Source organism: Schistocerca piceifrons, chromosome 9 (assembly GCF_021461385.2).
Source record: "Schistocerca piceifrons isolate TAMUIC-IGC-003096 chromosome 9, iqSchPice1.1, whole genome shotgun sequence".
NCBI classification, from domain to species: domain Eukaryota; kingdom Metazoa; phylum Arthropoda; class Insecta; order Orthoptera; family Acrididae; genus Schistocerca; species Schistocerca piceifrons.
The window spans coordinates 187,744,863-187,768,973 of NC_060146.1; the positions used below are offsets into that span (position 1 = coordinate 187,744,863).

Genomic DNA, 24,111 nt, shown 5'->3' on the forward strand with positions numbered 1-24,111 from the left:
TGTTGTTGCTTGTCGGCTATGCAAGAGTTAACTGATACTGTCTTAACCAAGAAACACTGCTGTTTTGACTTGTTTGTTTTATTTGAATGATGTTTCAATTATTTATTAGAAGATCGAATCATTATTCTAAAATATTTCTGGCCAGAGGCGGTGTAATGTGTAATTTTGACGAACTGGGTGGTTCGCTTTGTGAACTGATTATTGCATCTTTATTGTATTTAGGTATATTTCATGTTTCAGAAGTACTTTCCAAAGCGCTATTTGGCCTGATCATGTACAACGGTGCCAGGTTTGAGTCCCGCTCACATTTGTATCAGTGAAAAATATAATTTATCTGGCATCTTCAGCAATTTAACGTTATTGTCATTTATTGATACACACAGTGTTTGAAAATTTAAGTAAAATTTTCTTTTATTTTGTGAATATTGTTTATTTGACGTCCTGCTCCTGCCACTCACAAAGCAGTTTCCATGTATGTCCATTTCAGTGCGTTGTAATTCCAACGAAGGAATGTTGTTTTTCCCCAAGATAGGTAGGAAAAAACAAAAATAAAGTTAATCAATGTTTGAATAAATAGAATCTTTATTTAGTAATTTACATTTGCGTCTGCACTACAGGCTTGAAGGTTTTCAGGCGTTTGCCGGCGATGAGAGACTTGAGTCGAAAATAAATAGGATGCTTGTTTATTAATGTTCATTGGCTCTGCGCTGTAATCTCAGAGCTTGTCAGGTGTTTGTGCTTGGCGAGAAACTCGTGGTGAACTGAAGATGGTGATCGTTGTCCGTGATACCACCGGAACGGATCGTCAGCCTGCAGGGATAGAGGAGAAAGGCCATGAGATTTACCACGCTTTCTGTGAAAGGCAGCACGGGACTTTGCCAGACAAAATATATCAGAAAGTGACAATACATTACACAAAATCACGTTATCAGTGTAGTGCGTTTCAGTTACCAGTATCCACTCAACACGATACGAAGTTTAAGAATATATTTCGTCCTTCAATTAGATAATAATCAAGTAAATTATCTGTAGTGTAATGTCATTTTCAATAAACTACAAATATGAAGGGAAGGAAGGCGAAATTCAGAACACGTGAAGGATCAGAAAAGTGTTTTATTGGACATAGTGCGGAATAAGTGAGAAAATCCTCTACCTGCGAAACAAGGTACAAAAAACGAGCGAAGCCAAGTAAAAGAAAGCACCATGGTAGTGGCAACCCCCTCAGTCGGTTCTAGTTTCTACGAGAGCTATGCGAAGGTGCTGGTTCATCGTTGGGAAAATGCGTAACGAATGGTGCTAATTATGTGGAAATGTGGCACTATGTATCTGAGCTCTTGCTCTCTATAGGATTGTTGTTGTACGTTGTGTGCATGTTGAAGTTTCCATGAAAAGAATGAGATTTAGAAAACGCTTTTCACAATGTTTACTGACCCTTTGAATTTATGAAGGCCTCAAATAAAATGCGAGGCCCGGAATGTTGTTTGCAGCTTGTATGGAAAGCAGATTTCAGTTATTCGAGTCGAAGTGCATGAAAGGGAGACGGTGTCTCATAAGCGAGTGAGACATGGTTTTAGTCCATCCCCAATGTTATTTAATTAGTGCACTCAACAAGCAGTACAGGAAACCAAATAGAAATTTGGTATGGGTGTTTAAGTTCCAGGAACGGGAAAAAAATCTTTTGGGTTTGGCTGTGCCATACTAAAGAAGGAAGTCAAGGGTTTTGGTAGAGCAGCTGAATGGTGTGGATAGCATACCGACAAGAGACAATAAGACGAACATCAACGAAAGTAAACGAGGATAATGGAATATAGTCGTATTAAAACAGGCGATGAGAGTATTAAATTGAGAAGTGAACCACTAAAGGTAGTAGATGAATTTTGCTACAGCTGCAGCTTATAATTGCTGAAACAGAGCCGAGATAATATGCAGACTAGCTATAAGAAGTAGAGAATTTATGAGAAAGAAAGTTGTTGACATGAGTTATAGATTTAAGTGTTAGGCAGTCTTCTCCGAAAGAATTTGTATGGACTGTAACCTCTTACGAAACTGAAATGTGAACTGTAATAGGTTAAGACAAAAATGGAACAGAAATTTTTAAAATGGGTTGCTACAGAGGAACACTGAAGATTTGATGGTCAGGAGGAGTAAGTAATGAGAAAGTGGGGAAAATTGAAATTACGGTGCAAGTTTATTAAATGGAGAGATCAGTAGATAGGACAAATAATGAGATATCAAGGAATCGTCCCGTTCATAATGTAGGGAAGGATATTGGTGGGGGGGGGGGGGGGGGAGAGGGGAGGGGGGGGGTAAGAATTGTAGATCGAGTTCAAGCAATAAATTTCAGTAAGCTGGTACAAGTGAATGTATGTTGCAGTAGTTAGTCGAGGATGAGGAGACTTGCACATGATAAACTAGCATAGAGGGCTGCATCAAACCAGTCTTCAGACTGAAGACTGCAGCAACATCAAAATTAGTTTCGGAATTACAATCGTATTGTGTGGTCATATATCTAAATAAAAGTGACTGATTTAAAACTTGAGTTATAAGTCCTGCAGTAGTAAGGTAGATGGACATACCTGTGATGCAGACGCTGAAATGGCGATGTCGCTTAGTGGAGAGCGTACTTGGCGATGGCGGGGGCGGCGTAGGACAGAGCGGGGGCGGCGTAGCTCACAGCGGGGGCGGCGTACCTGTAACATGAAGGGCGATGTTACCACTCTCTCGCAACCTGTGAAACCCGGTACAGGATGAAGCTGTAAAACCACCTGCGCCGCGGTGCATGCACTGCCTCTCACCATGGGAAGACTCCCCCCACTCTAGGACTTGCATATTGGAGGCTTTTAAGGTTTTTTAATGCTAGATTTAATGACGTTACCGAATTCTGAGACACGTCCACTGAAAAGTAACTGCTCTTTCTTTCTGATGCGAGCTCTAGTGTTTCGTATGTATAACATGCAGTGGAACCAGAAGCGTGTATAACAGCCGACCAGATTAAAACAAGATTGTTAGGTTCACCCGAATCACAGTTTTGTGGATCGATGGCGATGTATGTAATTGGCGGACTAATCAGCGTAATCAGCGAAGTTACAACAGTGAAACCTGTTGTGACACATCACGTACTTGGATATCCCTACCACATAAATTCTATAATTATGTAGTCGAAGTGAGATACACGTATAAAGAAGGTAATACGGTAAATAGTGAGGCTGGTATGTCTTCAATGCACAAGGAATAAATTTTAGGATATTTATTTGAAGCATCTTTTGCTTCCAATAAAAGTAGGGGACTGTGCGAGTTTGCGGGGAGGGGAAGGAGGAGGAGGGAAGCACCCTGCTGTGATTTAACACTTACGCAAAACATTCTAGATTAGAATATAAATCAGCATCAATGAAAATCATGACAATAAACAAAATCAGGATTGGAAAAGCGTTAGCTTGGCCTAGTAGCTTAAGGACATCAACTTTGAGGCCAAAATTTTTTATGAGTCGAACCACGTTGAATGAAAAAAAGAAATGTGTCTTCTCCAGCTCTAACAAGGCAAAAAACATGACCGGAGTAGGTAACACTCATTGTATTCCTAATAGTTCCATAAGGCTGACCGATTTGTTTTTCTACCACCCCACCCACCACGCGGAGACACAGAGACATAGATGTCACACTGGGCTGAAATTTTATGTTTGGCAAAGCGTGTCAGAACAGTGAGATGAAGCTGAAGTTACTTGCAAGCGAGAGAGGACAAAGAATAATGCTGAAACACAGAGACGCCGCACGTGAGCTGCCAGAACTAACATACGAATTGCTAAATACCGATAGTGACACGGAAGCGTGTCTCTTCGGCACTTCACAACTTGTGGTATTAATTCCGTACAAAAATCTGAACGTTGCACAAGAACCACCGTTGTCACAGTCAGGAAAGGCAGTAGCTGTAAGAAGTAACGAAATCACAGTTACGTAGCACATAATTTGTCTCAGACTACAAGTAAATGAGCTACAATTTTGTTATAACATGATTGATTTCTAAGCCTCTAGACCCGTTTCCGAATTGACCTCATCATATACGTCAAACTGTGGTGATATATTTTTCTTAGAACTTGCCATAAATTTCTGTAGTATATAATCTTCAGATAACAGTATTGTATGTATTTGGCCACATGTGCTAGCACTTTCATGCTGTCGCAGACAATGAACGCGTATTGCAATGTGTCTAATATCAGGGCGGCTCATGAAGTGATTATTCGATTACGTTTGGGTATTCACTTCAGTGCCTCTCGTGCAGTAGGCTCACCTTTAACCCACTTAGCTCTACCATTTTCTGTACGAAGTATTCCCTGAAAATATCGAAGCGATCCTGTGATCTGAAATATTTTCCCCTGATTATGAGTCACATTTGAACATGTTGCCATGTTGAATAGATGTGACTTGGAAAACTTTATAATCGTGTCATGTCATTTCGAGTACAATAGAGGGCCCACATTAACAATGATAACTCCCATGTAGATTTCACAGGGCTGGCACTAAGCGAAGGAGCTGGCTATGACTTCCACAGCAAAAGTCGCTTGAAATTTAATTTCCTGAGAAAAAGTATACACAGCATATAAATGAATGAAACTGTAATTACCTCTCAGTATTTACTGGTGTTGTGTACTACGGAAGGCCATCAACATTCGTTGGGTTCATTTGGGTACCTAATGCCTTTCCACTCAGATAGCAATAGCACTTACAGAAACCAACAAGTGTTAAGTTTGACGATAACGTAACGTATACAGTGATTTATGACTGACCATACTATGGTAGGCACAGCAGTTCTTATCCTTGAAATGTCTATGTATCTGACTCGACTTACCTGGCGTAGCTGAGAGCAGGGGCGGCGTAAGAGTAGGCAGGAGCGGCGTAGGAGTAGGCAGGGGCGGCAGCCACCCTAGCGACGGCGGGGGCGGCGTAGCGCAGAGCGGGGGCGGCATAACGGACCGCGGGGGCAGCAGCAATGGCGGGGGCAGCGTAGCTGATGGCCGGGGCCGCGGCGATGGCGGGGGCGGCGTAGCTCACGGCGGGGGCGGCAGCGATCGCGGGGGCGGCGTAGCTGATGGCTGGGGCCGCGGCGATGGCGGGGGCGGCGTAGCTAACTGCGGGGGCGGCGTAGCTGACGGCAGGGGCGGCGGCGTAGCTGACAGCGGGGGCGGCCGCGTAGCTGACGGCGGGAGCGGCGTAGCTCACCTGTTGCAACAGAAAGTACGTTTTGACGTACACTTAGGAGCATACTTCACACATATATTTAAACAACTACTGAATGATCAGACATCAACGTTAAGATGACAGAGATTACTTTGTACCATATTTCTTCTTCTTCTTTTCCTGCAGCTTCACTTTGACGTGTGAAGTATCGATAGTCGTGAAGAAACCGCTGTGCCCAATACTAAATTACAATCATCACTGTTTCGTGCTTTACCTGGCTTGTTTGCCTGATGCATGTGCTGGGTGTAGAATGTTAGTCAGCTGCAGATGAAAACTGCAGTTGGTGTACCGTTCAAGAGCTGTATGTGCGTCGAGAAGTGTTTATTGGCTGAATATAAGTTTAGTTACTCTCTCAGATAACAAGTTCGAAATTTTGTCTTATATGAAGTTTCAGTATGAAAGAACTTTTCGAAAGTCGTGATGTTACACAAAAGCACAATTTTACGGATGAATTAAGACTTTTTTCCTTTTTTGTTCGTCCCACGATGAGTCCATTGAGCTGTCTCTAATTTACGTGGTTCCATCCTGAAGTTAATTTTACAGCCTTGCGGTCGTTGTGTATACCGGTGGCCCAACAGCATCTTAGCTGACCTTTAACCCACTCAGCTGTACCATTTTCTGTACGAATTATTCACTGAAAATATCGAAGCGTTCCTGTGATCTGAAATATTTTCCCCTGATTATGAGTCGCATTTGAACATGTTGCCATGTTGAATGGTGAAAGCAAGTTAACGAAGAATTGTAACTTGCAGCTGTCTCTGAAGAAGGTGTTTACCAATTCTAACAAGCTGCCATGATCGAATAACGTCCAGCATGCCTTTAAATTATTGAGCCTTTATTTTGTTAAGATGGAGACCATACCACCAGAGAGAAGCCTGTTGATGAAGGTTCTGTGTAACGGTCTCCATCATAATACTAATCTGAAATGGTAATAAGGAAGCGCCCTTTTTTGCAACCATCTGTGAATCGAAAGTCGTTAGTGGGTCTTGCAACAGTTCTGTATTACATGTACCAAATGTCTCTTGAACGTTATTTTTCAAACGAAGAAGCAATTATGGATTGGTGTGAGATATGTCCTTGAGATATTACAGTGGAGTGGAATTGAAGTAGAAAGCCAAGGGTGAACAACGGAACTCCCTGGGTATTAAAACGACCCAGGGGGAATTCCATCAAAGAAGCGGATTTTAGTAGTGTTTCCACCGATGGGTCAAGCAGTGGGACTTTATCGGCAGCTCCATCACGCTTCCCGAATGTGTCCTTAGAACAAGGATTCCAAAGTGATTTTCACTTTACTGTGGGGAATTCTTTGGTCTCCTGAGGATACTGGAGCAGATGAGATGCCATCGTGGCAACAACTTTGTCATCCGGTCTGATTTCCCAAAGTGCCATTACCATTTCTATTGTTCAGCCAAAAGATATGATGGCGAAAGTTATCTAGGACACTCTTCTTCTCCAGGAAAGCCAAGAAATGGAAATAATTTTCTTCTGGGTTGCCGAAAACATGGGAAATGAACTCGCTAATGCAGTTGCCTACGAGGTAGCTCCCTTCTACCTCCTTCTCGCTGTTCAGTATCCACATGTGCCACCCAGAAGTAAATATGTTGGTATGAGGCTTAGTGGCTGGGATTAACAAACAGTAAGCTGCTTTAGGTGAAACTTTACATTATTCTGGCCACAAAAAAAGACAAAAAAGTTGTTGTTGTTGTTGTTGTTGTTGTGTTCTTCAGTCCTGAGACTGGTTTGCTGCAGCTCTCCATGCTACTCTATCCTGCGCAAGCTTCTTCATCTCCCAGTACCTACTGCAACCTACATCCTTCTGAATCTGCTTAGTGTATTCATCTCTTGGTCTCCCTCTACGGTTTTTACCCTCCACGCTGCCCTCCAATACTAAATTGGTGATCCCTTGATGCCTCAGAACATGGCGTACCAACCGACACCTTCTTCTAGTAAAGTTGCGCCACAAACTTCTCTTCTCCCCAATCCTATTCATTAGTTATGTGACCTACCGATCTAATCTTCAGCATTCTTCTGTAGCACCACATTTCGAAAGCTTCTATTCTCTTCCTGTCCAAACTATTTATCGTCCATGTTTCATTTCCATACATGGCTACACTCCATACAAATACTTTCAGAAGCGACTTCCTGACACTTAAATCTATACTCGATGTTAACAAATTTCTCTTCTTCAGAAACAATTTCCTTGCCATTGCCAGTCTACATTTTATATCCTCTCTACTTCGACCATCATCAGTTATTTTACTCCCTAAATAACGAAACTCCTTTACTACTTTAAGTGTCTCATTTCCTAATCTAATTCCCTCAGCATCACCCGATTTAATTTGACTACATTCCATAATCCTCGTTTTGCTTTTGTTGATGTTCATCTTATATCCTCCTTTCAAGACACTGTCCATTCCGTTCAACTGTTCTTCCAAGTCCTTTGCTGTCTCTGACAGAATTACAATGTCATCGGCGAACCTCAAAGTTTTTATTTCTTCTCCATGGATTTTAATACCTACTCCGAATTTTTCTTTTGTTTCCTTTACTGCTTGCTCAATATACAGATTGAATAACATCGGGGAGAGGCTACAACCCTGTGTCACTCCTTTCCCAACCACTGCTTCCCTTTCATGCCCCTCGACTCTTATAACTGCCATCTGCTTTCTGTACAAATTGTAAATAGCCTTTCGCTCCCTGTATTTTACCCCTGCCACCTTCAGAATTTGAAAGAGAGTATTCCAGTTAACATTGTCAAAAGCTTTCTCTAAGTCTACAAATGCTAGAAACGTAGGTTTGCCTTTTCTTAATCTTTCTTCTAAGATAAGTCGTAAGGTTAGTATTGCCTCACGTGTTCCAACATTTCTACGGAATCCAAACTGATCTTCTCCGAGGTCCCCTTCTACCAGTTTTTCCATTCGTCTGTAAAGAATTCGCGTTAGTATTTTGCAGCTGTGACTTATTAAACTGGTAGTTCGGTAATTTTCACATCTGTCAACACCTGCTTTCTTTGGGATTGGAATTACTATATTCTTCTTGAAGTCTGAGGGTATTTCGCCTGTCTCATACATCTTGCTCACCAGATGGTAGAGTTTTGTCATGACTGGCTCTCCCAAGGCCACCAGTAGTTCCAATGGAATGTTGTCTACTCCAGGGGCCTTGTTTCGACTCAGGTCTTTCAGTGCTCTGTCAAACTCTTCACGCGGTATCGTATCTCCCATTTCATCTTCATCTACATCCTCTTCCATTTCCATAATATTGTCCTCAAGTACATCGCCCTTGTATAAAACCTCTATATACTCCTTCCACCTTTCTGCCTTCCCTTCTTTGCTTAGAACTGGGTTGCCATCTGTGCTCTTGATATTCATACAAGTGGTTCTCTTCTCTCCAAAGGTCTCTTTAATTTTCCTGTAGGCAGTATCTATCATACCCCTAGTGAGATAAGCCTCTACTTCCTTACATTTGTCCTCTAGCCATCCCTGCTTAGCCATTTTGCACTTCCTGTCGATCTCATTTTTGAGACGTTTGTATTCCTTTTTGCCTGCTTCATTCACTGCATTTTTATATTTTCTCCTTTCATCAATTAAATTCAATATTTCATCTGTTACCCAAGGATTTCTATTAGCCCTCGTCTTTTTACCTACTTGATCGTCTGCTGCCTTCACTACTTCATCCCTCAGAGCTACCCATTGTTCTTCTACTGTATTTCTTTCCCCCATTCCTGTCAATTGTTCCCTTACGCTCTCCCTGAAACTCTCTACAACCTCTGGTTCTTTCAGTTTATCCAGGTCCCATCTCATTAAATTCCCACCTTCTTTCAGTTTCTTCAGTTTCAATCTGCAGTTCATAACCAATAGATTGTGGTCAGAATCCACATCTGCGCCTGGAAATGTCTTACAATTTAAAACCTGGTTCCTAAATCTCTGTCTTACCATTATATAATCTATCTGATACCTTTTAGTATCTCCAGGATTCTTCCAGGTATACAACCTTCTTTTATGATTCTTGAACCAAGTGTTAGCTATGATTAAGTTATGCTCTGTGCAAAATTCTACAAGGCGGCTTCCTCTTTTATATCTTCCCCCCAATCCATATTCACCTACTATGTTTCCTTCTCTCCCTTTTCCTACTGACGAATTCCAGTCACCCATGGCTATTAAATTTTCGTCTCCCTTCACTACCTGAATAATTTCTTTTATCTCGTCATACATTTCATCAATTTCCTCATCATCTGCAGAGCTAGTTGGCATATAAACTTGTACTACTGTAGTAGGCATGGGCTTTGTGTCCATCTTGGCCACAATAATGCGTTCACTATGCTGTTTGTAGTAGCTAACCCGCACTCCTATTTTTTTATTCATTATTAAACCTACCCCTGCATTACCTCTATTTGATTTTGTATTTATAACCCTGTAATCACCTGACCAAAAGTCTTGTTCCTCCTGCCACCGAACTTCACTAATTCCCACTATGTCTAACTTTAACCTATCCATTTCCCTTTTTAAATTTTCTAACCTACCTGCCCGATTAAGGGATCTGACATTCCCCGCTCCGATCCGTAGAATGCCAGTTTTCTTTCTCCTGATAACGACGTCCTCTTGAGTAGTCCCCGCCCGGAGATCCGAATGGGGGACTATTTTACCTCCGGAATATTTTATCCGAGAGGACGCCATCATCAATTAATCATACAGTAAAGCTGCATGTCCTCGGGAAAAATTGCGGCTGTAGTTTCCCCTTGCTTTCAGCCGTTCGCAGTACCACACAAAAAAGTTACTCGTAAAATATTTGGAGTGGGATGTTACCCACTACATATGGATTCCTCTTACAGTGGGAGAAGCCACGATTGTGTCACAGATGTGGATCACGGCTGTCGATGCGACATATGTTTACTGAATGTATGACTGCAGACATGAGTCTCTCGCAGAAACTGCCCTCTAATATAACTGATGATGAGAGGAGTGTGATTCATGTTTTAAGGTTCTGAGTGCTGTCAAGATTCCCAAAATGATGGGTTTGAAATTTAAGTATATCGTTGTGTGGATTGTTCACCAATTACAGTAGTCGTCCAGCCACAGCACAGCACCTTTTGCGTGTGTATGTGTATTGTCATTGTTCTGTGTTTTATGAGTGGTTTTATATGAATCTTCGAATATGAATGTTTTATTTGAACTACTGGTTTGTTGATGCAGGCTAGCTTTAAAAGTTATTGTTGTTTTCTTATAGCATTTTCACCTCCCAGTTCTCTCTTTCCTTCAAGCAATGGCGCTGATGATCTCCCCGTTTGCCATCTTACAACAGTAAACAGTAGCTAATTAACTCACTAGCAGTGTATACCACAACTGTAACAGCTCCCCAATTTGAGCAGTCCTTGCATATCCCTACTTTATCACCTCGTGAGTGTGGTAATGCGTCTGACTTCTGCAGTACTACTGTGCATTGTGGATAGACGTATGGTCTTGAGAAGTAACTGTGTTGTACTTACAGCAGCGGGAGCGGCGACGGCAGCACCGTATCCCAAACCCAGCAGTCCTCTCTTCTCCTGCTTTTTCTCAGGAGTTGCCTCCTTGTTCTCCACGGCCTGGGCGCACACGGCGGCGGCGAGTAGGATAGCCTGTACAAAGAGAACAGACAGTCATAACAGTACTGGTATAAACATTCGTGACATCCTGCTACATCGTTCGTGGAGTGATGTGCCAGGAAAATCTCCATAGTGCTTGTAAGAGATAGAAGACAATTCTCTTCACCCAAAGAAGTAATCTGGACAAGGTATGACACCAATGTCTTAATCAGAAATCCAGCTTGGCAACTGTCTTCATTTTAAAAAAACTGAGCACGTTGTACAATGAATTATTCGCCCTCTAGGAAGGGTACAGTGGTCGCTTTGGAATGCTGTAGATCAGGGATGGCCACGGTGTGCCAAGCTGCACGCGAGTCGGATATGAGGTCCGCGTTTGGGCTGAACTGATAGGATGAGCCAGCTACTAAAAAACACCCATCCAATTAAATTGGGCAATAGTGTTAACACCACACAGACTGTCAACTATTTTCTTTCCACTTTCCACTGTCCGTCAGTGAGCCGAAGGCTTCCTCGCTGACAGCATACAAATTACACGACGTTAAAACGTGGTGCACCATGACTGTGACATATCATTCAGCTTCCTGCAGGAAAACATATGCTACAAACAAACATTTCTTAGTGACATCAGGAGAAGTAGTATGGTTGTAACCAAATTTTGCGGTTATCAGTGCTGCCGCGGATCTGTAGAAAGCTAATTTCGTAACTTGTGTACCTTTCGTAGGGATGTGAATGGATTAACATTGATTTTGTGCTATAATTAGGTCTGATTCCCTCGTCGTTCGTACAGAACACTGCGATCAGCGAAGAATCCAGCAACGCTTTCTAGTGAGCTGCTGGTGGCTAATGATCATTTTTCAGCTGCGTGCCCGTAACGTTTTCGGTTCACAATTTGATGTATATGCATGGCTTATTGTTCACACTGTGCGCCGATATTCGCCTGTGGTGCACGGCGCCGTATCTTGAAGCCATTGTTCTTCGTCTCACATAATTGCTCATTGCCCTAATATGTCTGTTTCTACCGCTTAGATTAACTTCTGAGTAAACAGACAGTTTCTAAGGCTTTCTATAGTTCACGGAGAAGTCCTCTTTGTTATTTAGCAGCCACTTCTTTTTATTACCACCAACAGAATAAGGGTACATATGACCGCAGTTCATGCAGAAAAGCTCCAGCATTGCGCAGACGTTTTAATTTGTTGCCACCTTACTACTAACTCTATTCTTAACACATTTTGAGAAAACATCCATATATATCACTGACTGTAGCTACAAACTTACTTCATTGTGTGACACATTTAGATCAGGAGAAATGACGTTGCTAACATTCCAATCGGTTTTGTGCATTAGAGTTGGATTCTTTAACAGGTTCACGGCGTGGTTGAGAATTGTGTTTCTTGTTATGGGGTGACGCGCTTATTCATGCTTTCTCTCATCTCGCGGCGCTGCTGCTCTTGTTTGTTTGTCGTAAATGGGAGCCATAGCCTATGTTTTAATATACTGACCTTCTGTTCCGAAAGTCCAGTCGTTTGAAGCAAGAAGAGATCAGATAACGTAATATTACGCTAAATTAATTACATGTTAGATATCATTTGTTCTGAAAGCTCCGTTATTCAAGGATCGCAGAAAATTGTATTCACAACTGTATGTTGCGCCTAGCTGGTAGATAACACGTCATACGATAGTGTCTTGCTGGTAGCATAACTGGAAGAGTCGACCGTGAGGCATCGGTAGTACACGATGGTGTGAACATGTTAACGAATCGGGGTGGCGGTTACACATTTACCATGTTTATATGCGCACTCAAAACCGGATTTCGCAAACCGTTTTACCAATACCACACCTGGTTGTTCATGTAAACACTGGCAAATCAATTCTTGAAATCCGTTTGTACCTACCGATTTTCGTCTATCGCAATCGATTTGCTTTCGTATATAAGCGCACAACCGTTATTCATAGTACTCCCCCGGTAGCTGAGCGGTCAGCGCGTCATTCCTGAGGGCCCGGGTTCGATACCCGGGTGGGTCGGAGATTTTCTCCGCTCAAGGACTGGGTGTTGTGTTGTCCTAATCATCATCATTCCATACCCATCGATGCGCAAGTTGCCGACGTGGCGTCAAATGGAAAGACTTGCACCTGGCGAACGGTCTATCCGACGGGAGGCCCTAGTCACATGACATTTACATTTTACCGTTATTCGATTAATACTGACGGAGTGACTTACTGCGCAGTGAAGGAGAATCAGAAATATTAGACTGAGCATGAATTTGTCCATCTCTAACATTTAAGTGAAGAGATATTGTGACTGATCTCTAAATCAAAAACAGAAAAATCTTGTTTCCAAGAAATGGTTCAAATGGCTCAGAGCACTATGGGACTTAACATCTGAGCTCACCAGTCCCCTAGAACTTAGAAGTACTTAAACCTAACTAACCTAAGGACATCACACGCATCCATGCCCCAGGCAGGATTCGAACCTGCGAGCGTAGCGGTCGCGTGGTTCCAAACTGAAGCCCCTAGAACCGCTCGGGCACAGTGGCCGGCTCTGGTTTCCGCACGCCATATTTAACTGGGCTAGCAAATCCGCTTCAGAGCTTAGAACGTAAACACGACAGCGAAATATGGTTTCCGAAATTCTGTAGTTGAGACCCATGTACACGTAGTGTGTGTGTCGTGGGTCAACAATACATCAGCTTCATGGAAACATTGGCAACATTCTCCGATTGTGGCGTTGAGCACTGGTCGACATGAAAAATAGGAATTAGTAAGGCGTAACGTGGATACAAATGCGTGGGCTTAAGGGAACGCAACGAAACATAAATGGCATACCTGAAAGGTGTGGTACGGTTTAATAAATGTATCACCCTCCCTTGAAACCAAGGTCGCTAACTCAAGCCTCCATGTTGTTGACACACGACTCAGGGCTAGCCGATCAGTATGTGGCCAGCAGGAGTAGAGAGGTGGTTGCGTACACAATTTGCGCCTATGTCCTGGATTTAATTACAAACTTCTTCGCAGTGTCTCGTCAGGTCAGGGCATATGACACTGTCGATGGTGATCTTTACGTCGAATGAGGATGTTAAGCTCGGCGATCTGTTTGGTGCTATCTGAGAGGAATTCGCCGTGTGTCAGCACCGAGTTACACCAGTTTCCTTTCCTCGCCATCATAATACCACACAATGGTAGCATCACACTATGACTCACCGTTTTACAGTCACAGTCACCTATAGACAGACAACTGCTACACACCACGAGGGAAGTGCGTATTGCACAAAGGGAAAGAAAACCCTTTGCTATCCAGCAGCTTAACCACCACCATGGAATCCAACAACCTAAGATGAAATATGACTCGTATTTAATTAAATTCGTGACAGGTACCAATTGGCAACACGTAACACCAGCTCATCACCTCGACTCGCCTGTACCTTAGGCGGTCTTATAAGCAGAACCGGTTATCGAGCATTAAGAATGAAACAAATGCGATCTGGACTGATTTTTACTAAAATATTAAGTACAATCGTTGTTGCTCTACAATGACGCCGAAAACTAATGATTCCTTCCTTTGCTTATAGGTTTCATCATGAACGCATTTGTTTGTCACTTTGGAGGTGGAAAACGGCGTTTCTTCTCCGACAGGATATAGCGTAGCAAAGCGCTGTGGCAGGGAGGAGGCGAAGGAAACTGCCTTAGTGTGGCCGGCCTGTGCCAACATCTTCCCCTCATAGTGAGTACTCCGTCTTCAGAACACGAGTGGCCTACCAGGACCATCCGACCGCCGTGTCATCCTCAGCGGAGGATGCGTATAAGAGGGGCGTGGGGTCAGTACACCGTTATCCCGGTCGTTATGATGGTCTGCTTGACCGACGCCGCTACCAATCGGTCGAGTAGCTCCTCAATTGGCATCACGAGGCTGAGATTACCCCGAAAAATGGCAACAGCGCATAGCAGCCTGGATGGTCACCCTCCACGTGCCGACCACGCCCGACAGTGCTTAACTTCGGTGATCTCAAGGGAACCGGTGTAGCCACTGCGGCAAGGCCGTTGCCCCTCATAGTAAGTATCTTAAGGAAAAACAATACATCCTGGAAATGGTGGCTCAAAAAGCACTAGCAATGCGGATTTTACAGCAGTTTCCAGAAATAAAATGCGTCCGCCAAAGAAATGTTTTAAAAACACTTCTAGTACCGAGATTTGAGTATCTTATTGCTTAATCACTCTTTGATTCTTACCAGATGGGTAAGAGATACAAAAGTCTAAGTGAAGGGCTGCCTCTGTGGCCTAGCGGTTCTAGGTTCTTCAGTCCGAAACCGCACTGCTGCTACGGTCGCTGGTTCGAATCCTGCGTCGGACATGGATATGTGTGATGTCCTTAGGTTGGTTAGGTTTAAGAAGTTCTAAGTCTAGGGGACTGATGACCTCAGATCTTAAGTCCCATAGTGCTTAGAGCCATTTTTGAACTAAACGAAGAGCGGAGTGTTCCGTCACGGATCTGTTTGGTCGGCCCGCGAGCATTACCGAATCGCTCGATGAACTGCAAAACTTTAGTGCCAGACGCTACAACAAGTGAGTTTTGCATCACAGAGAGGTTTTCTGTGGAAGTTCGAAGAACGTAGCTTCAGAAAGGAGTTAGGCGAGGTATTTACTTTCTACCCCGTATCTCTCGCGAAATGACCATGAACAGAAAAGAAAATCAGAGGCCTTACGGAAGTTTATTTCAGACGTTCTTGGCGACGCACTGCTCGCGTATGTAGCAGATATGTGAGAAAATGACAGAGGTTCCAGAAATACCCTCCATCACGCAGCATATCGTGGGATGAGGTATACAGATATAGATATGGAAAATGATAGTAACAGCAGTGGTGTGACCCAAGGCTGGAATAAGCAATAAAAAAATTGGTTACTGTTTCTCTCTAAGTCAGAACATCTCAGTCGTACCTTTAAAACCAGAAAACATGTATTTCTCTAAAATTTGTTGAGAAAAGCACTTGAAGAATCATGGGAGGCAGCTTAACTTTTCTTTGACTTAATGCAACATCGTTCATATTTAGTGCAAAATTAATGAAAGAAAGCTTCTTGTTACGTTACTTGTATCTTACTCCTTTGTATTTCACTTGTGACTTACAGAAACGATAGAAAATTACTGCGCTGTACATAGATTACATTTTATGGCATAGAGATGAATAATCACAAGGAATTTATAACTTTTGCAGTACAAGGACCCGATGCAGACTCCTTCCGTTATGTGAAAGAGCTTGAACTAATCCGTCCAGTTTGGAAGACAGAAGTTTTGTTTGCATTTTATGCAAATTGTCTGAGCTTTACTTTTGCAGTGCTGATACTGACGTACTGATAGTGACAGGAAATGTCATCCACTGTGGGCCAATGATCATACGCACCGTATCGATTGTCCGAACCTGATTTTGGATGACGTTCGCATATTTTTGCTTTGTTTGAAGCACCTAACTAAATTTCGAATCGTGCCTCACAGACTTGTGCCCTCCTCTCTCAGTCCGGAGAAGTTCAAACGGCTTGCGTCAAAGAGATCCTAAATGTATGGAAGATAATGGTCTTTTCCCCATTCAGGTTTTCACCGCACTACTCACTAAAGAGAATGGTGAACTGAAGCATCTATAAAGTATAGTAAACACGGAAGAACCCCCCATCAAATCAGAATTCTCTAACAGGAACAAGTCTTTATCTTCTTTTAGATTTCATACAATAAAGCTAATGTGCGTCAGAGCTTTCCCACCAAAAAAACGTAAAAATAGCGGTGATAGAGTCGGCACACAGCCGTGTCCATTCAAGGCTGAAGCTATGCGATAAACAGGTAACTCGCTCATTCTTACTAGTACCGGTACAAATTTTGCGCGAAATTATTATACGTGAGATTAGGAATAATTGGCATTGCTACAACAGATATACCCGTTTACGAAACAACCGTATCCAGTAGATCACCGAAATAGCTCAGCTCAATTACGATGTACTAACCTGGCGACGGCATAGTGCGATCAACTTGACAATACATAGGCCGCGATCTATTCGCACCGAATTTTAGCATCAACCGGGGGGATATACAGAGTCGTTGCAGGTCGATTGGAAACAAAGCAAGAAACAAAGCCGGGAATAAGAAATATTAGTAACTGCACGGTTCTGTGTTCGAATGAAAAATGCTACAATATACACTTAGACTAGGCATACATAGCAGTCTTGTTGGACTCTGTCCCAAAAGTGAATTATAAACAGTGCCCTTGTCTTCATTGTGATCCAGGTTTTCCGAAGATTTCCCTTGGTTCTAGAGGACTTTACAACCTAATACCAGGAGAGGTGGTCATGGAATTGTGAACATTTGGCTGAGGGTTCACATGGCGTATGCCATGCAACCAAATTAACCTACCGAAAAACATGGTCAGAATCTGGTTGTGAGCTCAATCTCTTAAGCTTATACGTAATGGATCGTGATAAGGCAAACGACAACAGTTTGCGATGCCTTTACTCCTCCGACAGTCAGCTGCTCTCTTGAGTAATACTATTGAACTGTCGAAAGCTCGGATTTTCATAGTCAATCGACCAGTGCACAGTCTTTCTGTCGCGAAAGAATACGTGATACAATCCATATCGCTATGGTCATTTTATTAAAAATGATCGCTTTCGGCCTAATCTTAGGCCGTCTTCAGAACAGCACCATCAGCAGAACTCGACGATGTCTGGAACAGCCAGTCGACGTCAGTCTCTGAAAGTGCTCAAACTGGTCATTTTGATGCAATAACCATCGCTATGTAGACCTCTTCACTGATGTTATGTAGCTTAATAGACGGCTGTTTCCCAAATATGTTATCAAAAATCTTAAACTTGAACGACCACAACTAACAGCAGTTAAGATATCTGACCGACTAAGGTTAATTGGTAGAATCCTCAGACATGGTAGGTCACCCTTCTAGCCGGAAGCTTACGGACCCCAGTTCTGCCAATAGTTGAATAATGCAAGTCAGTCTGTGATCCGTAGCAGACAGGACATAAAGGAAAAAGAGAATATCCAAAGAAGGGCAGCTCGTTTCCCCACAATTTCGTTAAGTAGTCGCGAATCCGTCACTAAAATGCGCACCCAGCTCTACTGGCAGACGCTACAAACAGGTGGTGTGTATGACGGTATACTTTGCTGTTAAAATTCTCAGAACGTACTACCCTATTGCTTCTTCCTAGCATAGTTCTCAAAAAGACGACGTAGTTAAAATGTGTGTAAAATCTTATGGGACTTAACTGCTAAGGTCATCAGTCCCTAACCTTACACACTACTTAACCTAAATTAACCTAAGGACAAACACACACACACACCCATGCCCGAGGGAGGACTCGAACCTCCGCCATGACAAGCCGCAACGACGTAGTCGAAGGAAGAGAGAATCGCGCTCACACAGAGGATTCCCAACAGTCACCCTACTGACCGACCATTTGAAAGTGGAATGAGAAAGTTGTGGGGAGAAAATGAGAGAATTGCACAAAGTACCCTCAACCAAACACCACAAGGCGCCTCGGACAGTGATGTTGTGAAGGAAGAGCACAGAGTTTCCTCCGCAGAACACCGTAAGGTGGATTGTGTAGCTGTAGAAGTAGACATAGCAGTAAAATGCCAATTCTGATAAAATGTAGACTTATCTCCCCTCATAACTGGATATGTAACTGAGTCCAAAGATCGAAGCAGATGAAGGTCTAGCACCTCCAACAGGACGTTACGTAGAAGTGCTCTGCAGTATTCAGTTGGTTGATAATAATTTTCTGTTGCTCAACGGCCAGGTCCAAGTCCTCCAATTGGACCGCAGTTCTGCTACTTGCATGTCCGTAACCTACCCCAGTGATCCTCCTGGGAGGAGGGGCCCTACAGTTGAACGTGGATGCCGAACTCGTCGTTCCTCGCAAAACCCCCCATCATTGAAAGTGAATGCAAGATTGAAGTCCGACTGAAAATTTCCGCGGTCCGACCTGAACTGAAAGCCGCTATCTCTCAGTTTGCAGCTTTACCACCAGAACATCAAGCCCGACATTGAGATGGTGACGACTACACCTTTCTTACATCTTTAGTTGAGAATGAAAGAGATTTCTGACTCAAGTAACTCTATGATATGAGAACGCGACAAGTGTACTCACGACAACAGCCTTCATGGTTGGTTGGTTGGTTGGCGTTGGCTGGGAGCTGCGCTGTGCTGTGCTGTTTGGGTGAGAGTGTCGATTCCTGGAGCGGGCTGGCCCTTATATACCGCTCCGGCGGCGGCTGCGGCGGCAGCTGACAGGTACAGGTTCTACCGGACTGGGTGGAGAGGTGAGGCGAGGCGTGTGCCGTGGGTCCCCAAGTCTCCGCTCACCCGGGTCGGACGGGACCAGATGGCAGTAAGTGTCCGCCCTCATGCAGCCACCGCCTTGGAGAGAGGTGGCCGAGCACTGCGCGAGGTCACCGTGTCTCCAGTTCTAGGCGCCGTTCCGCAGCGCAAAAGCTGTATCACCATATTTTAATATGTGACCTACAGCTCGTAAATATTTGAAAAGGTTGTGAATCATCGCCAAGAGCCACTTATAAAATTACAATACGGTCAGTTTCGGACCACAGACCATCATCAGCTATCATTAAATTATTTCAGAAACCTAACAAAGCGGTATAAAAGTAGTGGCGTCAAATAATGTACAAGCTACGATTCGTCATTGTTCAAATGGACATTGTATTATTTTATGACACTTATTTTATATCGCTTAGTATGCAGTTTGAAATATTTTATGATACCTGATGATTGCTTGTGGACCGAAACTAATTCTATATTTAAATAAAAAAAATTACTAACCGTTCTTGGAGGCGAAGCCACCACAAGCGAGTCGATAATTCGTGAGAACTGTATCTGTGGGGGATATGATACTCGAATGGGAAGCAAGACGTTGTAATTGAATAATAAATACGTAACACTGGTGCACAGTTATGTTTTATTTCTCTCCTTTCTCAATTTATTACATAACTTACGTTGAAAGCTTTCAATTTATGCGGCAATGTGTTACGTAAATAACAACCTGTGAACCTATGCTATGTGGTAGTAGCGTGTGAAACTGTTTCTGTACAGGTTGTGGAAAATTGTGATTTTTTTTTATTTTTACTAGCTGAAAAACCCTCCCTTCCCTTTATATTTATTTTCATATGAGTCACTTCCGAACTTCGTAGCAATGAATATTCAAAAATTTCGTAAAATATTAGTACCGGAAATGTCTACTATTGTTACCAAACGGAAGACTGCGGTGATTGACATATATATACAATAATTCATTACAACCAAGAGCGTTTAAAAGTTATAACGTTCACATTACGGTTTCAGTACTTGACTGCCATGTCACATATAGTTAATTCGCTAATACCTTCGTCGAGATACCTAACGATCTCATTTAAATACTCTAAACGTCATGAAGTCGTATAAAATACGTCAGTGAACGCATCATATCGTCACGTACTAATAGTCGAATGTGAATGCAGTAACATTTAACCTATCTTGGACGTCGTAAATTATTATATGGCACCACGTCATTCTCAGAAATATTCTCGAGTGCTAAAAACTATTCTAAAGTATTATTATATTCAACGTTCAACAATTCCTAATTTGAATTAAAATACTGTCATTTACCCGTTCATTTCTTTTTAGAACACCGAGAGCATTTCAAAAATTAGTTCGAGAACTTTCCCAAAAAGTTGAAGAATAATAAAAAAAAATCGAGAGCATTTCAAACACGCTTAAATATTTATGAAACTATGATTTCAGTCTTTACTCACTGTTAATGTACGTAGTTCATTTCATTATCTTGTTCTTTCAATAATTTCTCTCTGTTTACTTGCAAAATGTCGCTCTCAGTCCTCTGACTTCATATTGTTTTTCATCTTTTACAATTTCTCTCATTGCACTCATTCTATTCCGTTGTGAAAATAGATCGGTTCCACGCTCCTCAACTGTTTCCTTTCTTCACCATTTTTTCCAGTTTCTCCTATTTCGTTCACCACAGGCAAAATCACATCCTCTTTACGTTGTGGCACACTAAACTTCCACTTACTATATATCTCACTACTTTAAGCAATTCACTGAATTTTATTTCGCGTTCTGAAACTCCACTTTTCCTTGACCTTCTCTAATCAATTTTGCTGAGTGTATTGATGCATGCATCTCGCAACCGCCTGTATAGAGTGTTCAAAACAAACTGTCGAGTACTTTGAAAGGTGGCAGTACTCATAGAAACAAGAAAAATAAGTAAATAAACATGGGTCCGGAAATGCATACTTTAGAAGGTAATTCCAATAGTCATGGATCCGGAATGCATACTTTCTGCGATAAACACGTGTTTGCAGGAAGTGTTCAGCAGGCGTCCTTTCATGACAGTACACTACTCTGCATTCCGGCGTAAGGAATGACGCACTATTCGAAGTATACCCGGCTGTTGTTATAGCTGATGGCACGCATTGAAGACGGGACCGTGTCCGCACATCGTTAATTGGCGTCACGTGCACATTCCTCTAAGCGTCCCAATAACTAAAGGCCTGGCGGACTAGGGTGTGCCTTAAACGTGGTCAGGTGATTGGGTATCACTTTTGTGTCATTCGTCTGTACGCAAGTTTTCCACACCCCTAAGTATCCCCAGTTGAAGAGTATCGTAATGTGTAATAGGAGACATCTATCCAGACCATCACACAGGAATTCCAAACTGCATCAGGATCCACTGCAAGTACTTTGACAGTTAGGCAGAAGGTGAGAAAAGATGGTTTTCATGGTCGAGCAGCTGCTCATAAACCACACATCATGCCGGTAACCGCCCAACGGCTCCTCACTTGGTGTAAAAAGAGTAAACATTGGCCGATTGAATATTGGAAAAACGTTGTGTGGAGTAACGAAACACGGTACATAGTGTGGCTATCCGTTGGCAGGGTGTGGGTAAGGCGACTGCCCAGTGAACATCATGTGACAGCGCGTGTAGTGCCAACAGTAAAATTCGGAGGCGGTGGTGTTACGTTGTGGTCGTGTTTTTCATGGAGGGAGCTTGCCTCTCTTATTGAGTGGCACTATCACAGCACATGCCTACATTAACGTTTTAAGCACCTTCTTCCTTCCCACAGTTGAAGAGCAATTCGGGGATGGCGATTGCATCTTTCAACACGATCGAGTAGCTGTTCATAATGCACGGCCTGTGGCGGAGTGGATACACGACAATAACATCCCTGTGATGGACTGGCCTGCACAGAGCCCTGACCTGAATCCTAGACAACACCTCTGGGATGTTTTAGAAAGCCGTCTTCGTGCCAGGTCTCACCGACCGACAATGTTACATCTCTTCTGTACAGCACTCCGTGAAGAATAGGCTGCGACTCACCAAGAAACCTTCCAAATCCAAACTAAACGTATGCCTGCGAGAGGGGAAGCTGGCATCAAGGCTAAGGGTACTTCCGATTTCCTAGCATATATACATTGATTTACTATGAAGTATTTTAGTACTTGCACCACCTGTCAGTATCATATCAAACTATTTCAGTTTTTGTATAGTCTGTGAAAATTACAAATCTTTCAATAATTTTTTTTCATGACGCCTTTGTAATTGTTATGTTAGGTATGTAATTGATACACAAATAGTAGAATGTGTAGCATGAACTGAATTAATTGGTTGTTAACACTGGAAAGAGAGCTGTGCAATGCAGGGAGGTCACTATTTGTTGTTGTATTTGTTGAGCAATGACCTTTGAGTCAGTGAGTAGCTGGTAATGTGTGTCGCCAAGAAATGGCGATCACCGGAAATAAAGTTGCCTGATGTTGCGAGGATTTATTATTTTATGTTCCATTTTCTACTAGTGAAACCATGATGGCTCTTGTAAGACTCAGTCCTTTTCAGTGAATTATTTCAACAGGGAGTAAGGCGGATACGACAAAGTAGGAATCTTTGACAGCGGATTTTCAGTTCCTACATTCGACTTACAACCAAGGAGAACATACTTAACCACCTGGTTTTGATGAGTGACTGGAACTGTATTATTTCCGGGATAAGGGAAACCTACTGAAACGCTTGGTTGTATTGGGCACCTGGACCTGCACTATCAGCCATTAAAATTGCTACACCAAGAAGAAATGCAGATGATGAACGGGTATTCGTTGGACAAATATATTATACTAGAACTGACATGTGATTACATTTTCACGCAGTTAGGGTGCATAGATCCTGAGAAATCAGTACCTAGAACAACCACCACTGGCCCCAATAATGGCCTTGATACGCCTGGGCATTGAGTCAAACAGAGCTTGGATGGCGTGTACAGGTACAGCTGCCCATGCAGCTTCAACACGATACTACAGTTCATCAAGAATAGTGATTGGCGTATTGTAACAAGCCAGTTGCTCGGCCTCCATTGACCAGACGTTTTCAATTGGAGAGAGATCTGGAGAATGTGCTGGCCAGGGCAGCAGTCGAACATTTTCTGCATCCAGAAAGGCCCGTACAGGACCTGCAACATGCGGTCGTGCATTATTCTGCTGAAACGTAGGTTTTCGCACGGATCGAATGAAGAGTAGAGCCACGGGTCGTAACACATCTTAAATGTAACGTCCACTGAAATGTAATGTCCAATGGCACCCCATACCATCACGCCGCGTGATACACCATTATGGCGATGACGAATACACGCTTCCAATGTGCGTTCACCGCGATGTCGCCAAACACGGAAGCGACCATCATGATGCTGTAAACAGAACCTGGATTCATCCGAAAAAGTGACGTTTGGCCATTTGTGCACCCAGGTTCGTCGTTGAGTACACCATCGCACGCGCTCCTGTCTGTGATGCAGCGTCAAGGGTAACCACAGCCATGGTCTCCAAGCTGATAGTCCATGGTGCTGCATACGTCGTCGAACTGTTCGTGCAAATGGTTATTGTCTTGAAAACGTCCCCATCTGTTGACTCAGGGATCGAGACGTGGCTGCACGATCCGTAACAGCCCCGCGGATAAGATGCCTGTCATCTCGACTGCTAGTTATACGAGGGCATTGGGATCCAGCATTGCGTTCCGTATTACCCTCCTGAACCTACCGATTCCATATTCTGCTAATAGTAATTGGATTTCGGCAAACTCGAGCAGCGATGTCGCGGTACGATAACCGCAATCGCGATAGGCTACAATCCGACCTTTGTCAAAGTCGGAAAGATGATGGTGCGCATTTCTCCTCCTTATACGACGCATCACAACAATGTTTCACCAGGCAACGCCGGTGAACTGCTGTTTGTGTATGAGAAATCGGTTGGAAACTTTCCTCATGTCAG

The 24,111-nt window shown here is 43.1% G+C and overlaps 1 protein-coding gene across 1 annotated transcript; it reads right to left on the minus strand.

Annotated features, from left to right (window-relative positions):
• Positions 1 to 564: 564 nt before the first annotated feature.
• LOC124717357 (cuticle protein 16.5-like) lies at positions 565 to 19,079 on the minus strand. Its single transcript, XM_047244191.1, has 5 exons — positions 18,944 to 19,079; positions 10,712 to 10,840; positions 4,844 to 5,214; positions 2,577 to 2,690; positions 565 to 810 (listed from the first exon to the last, which is right to left on the minus strand). The coding sequence occupies exons 1-4, from the start codon at positions 18,956 to 18,958 to the stop codon at positions 2,609 to 2,611; spliced, it is 597 nt and encodes a 198-aa protein (XP_047100147.1). The 5' UTR covers positions 18,959 to 19,079; the 3' UTR covers positions 565 to 810; positions 2,577 to 2,608.
• Positions 19,080 to 24,111: the final 5,032 nt, after the last annotated feature.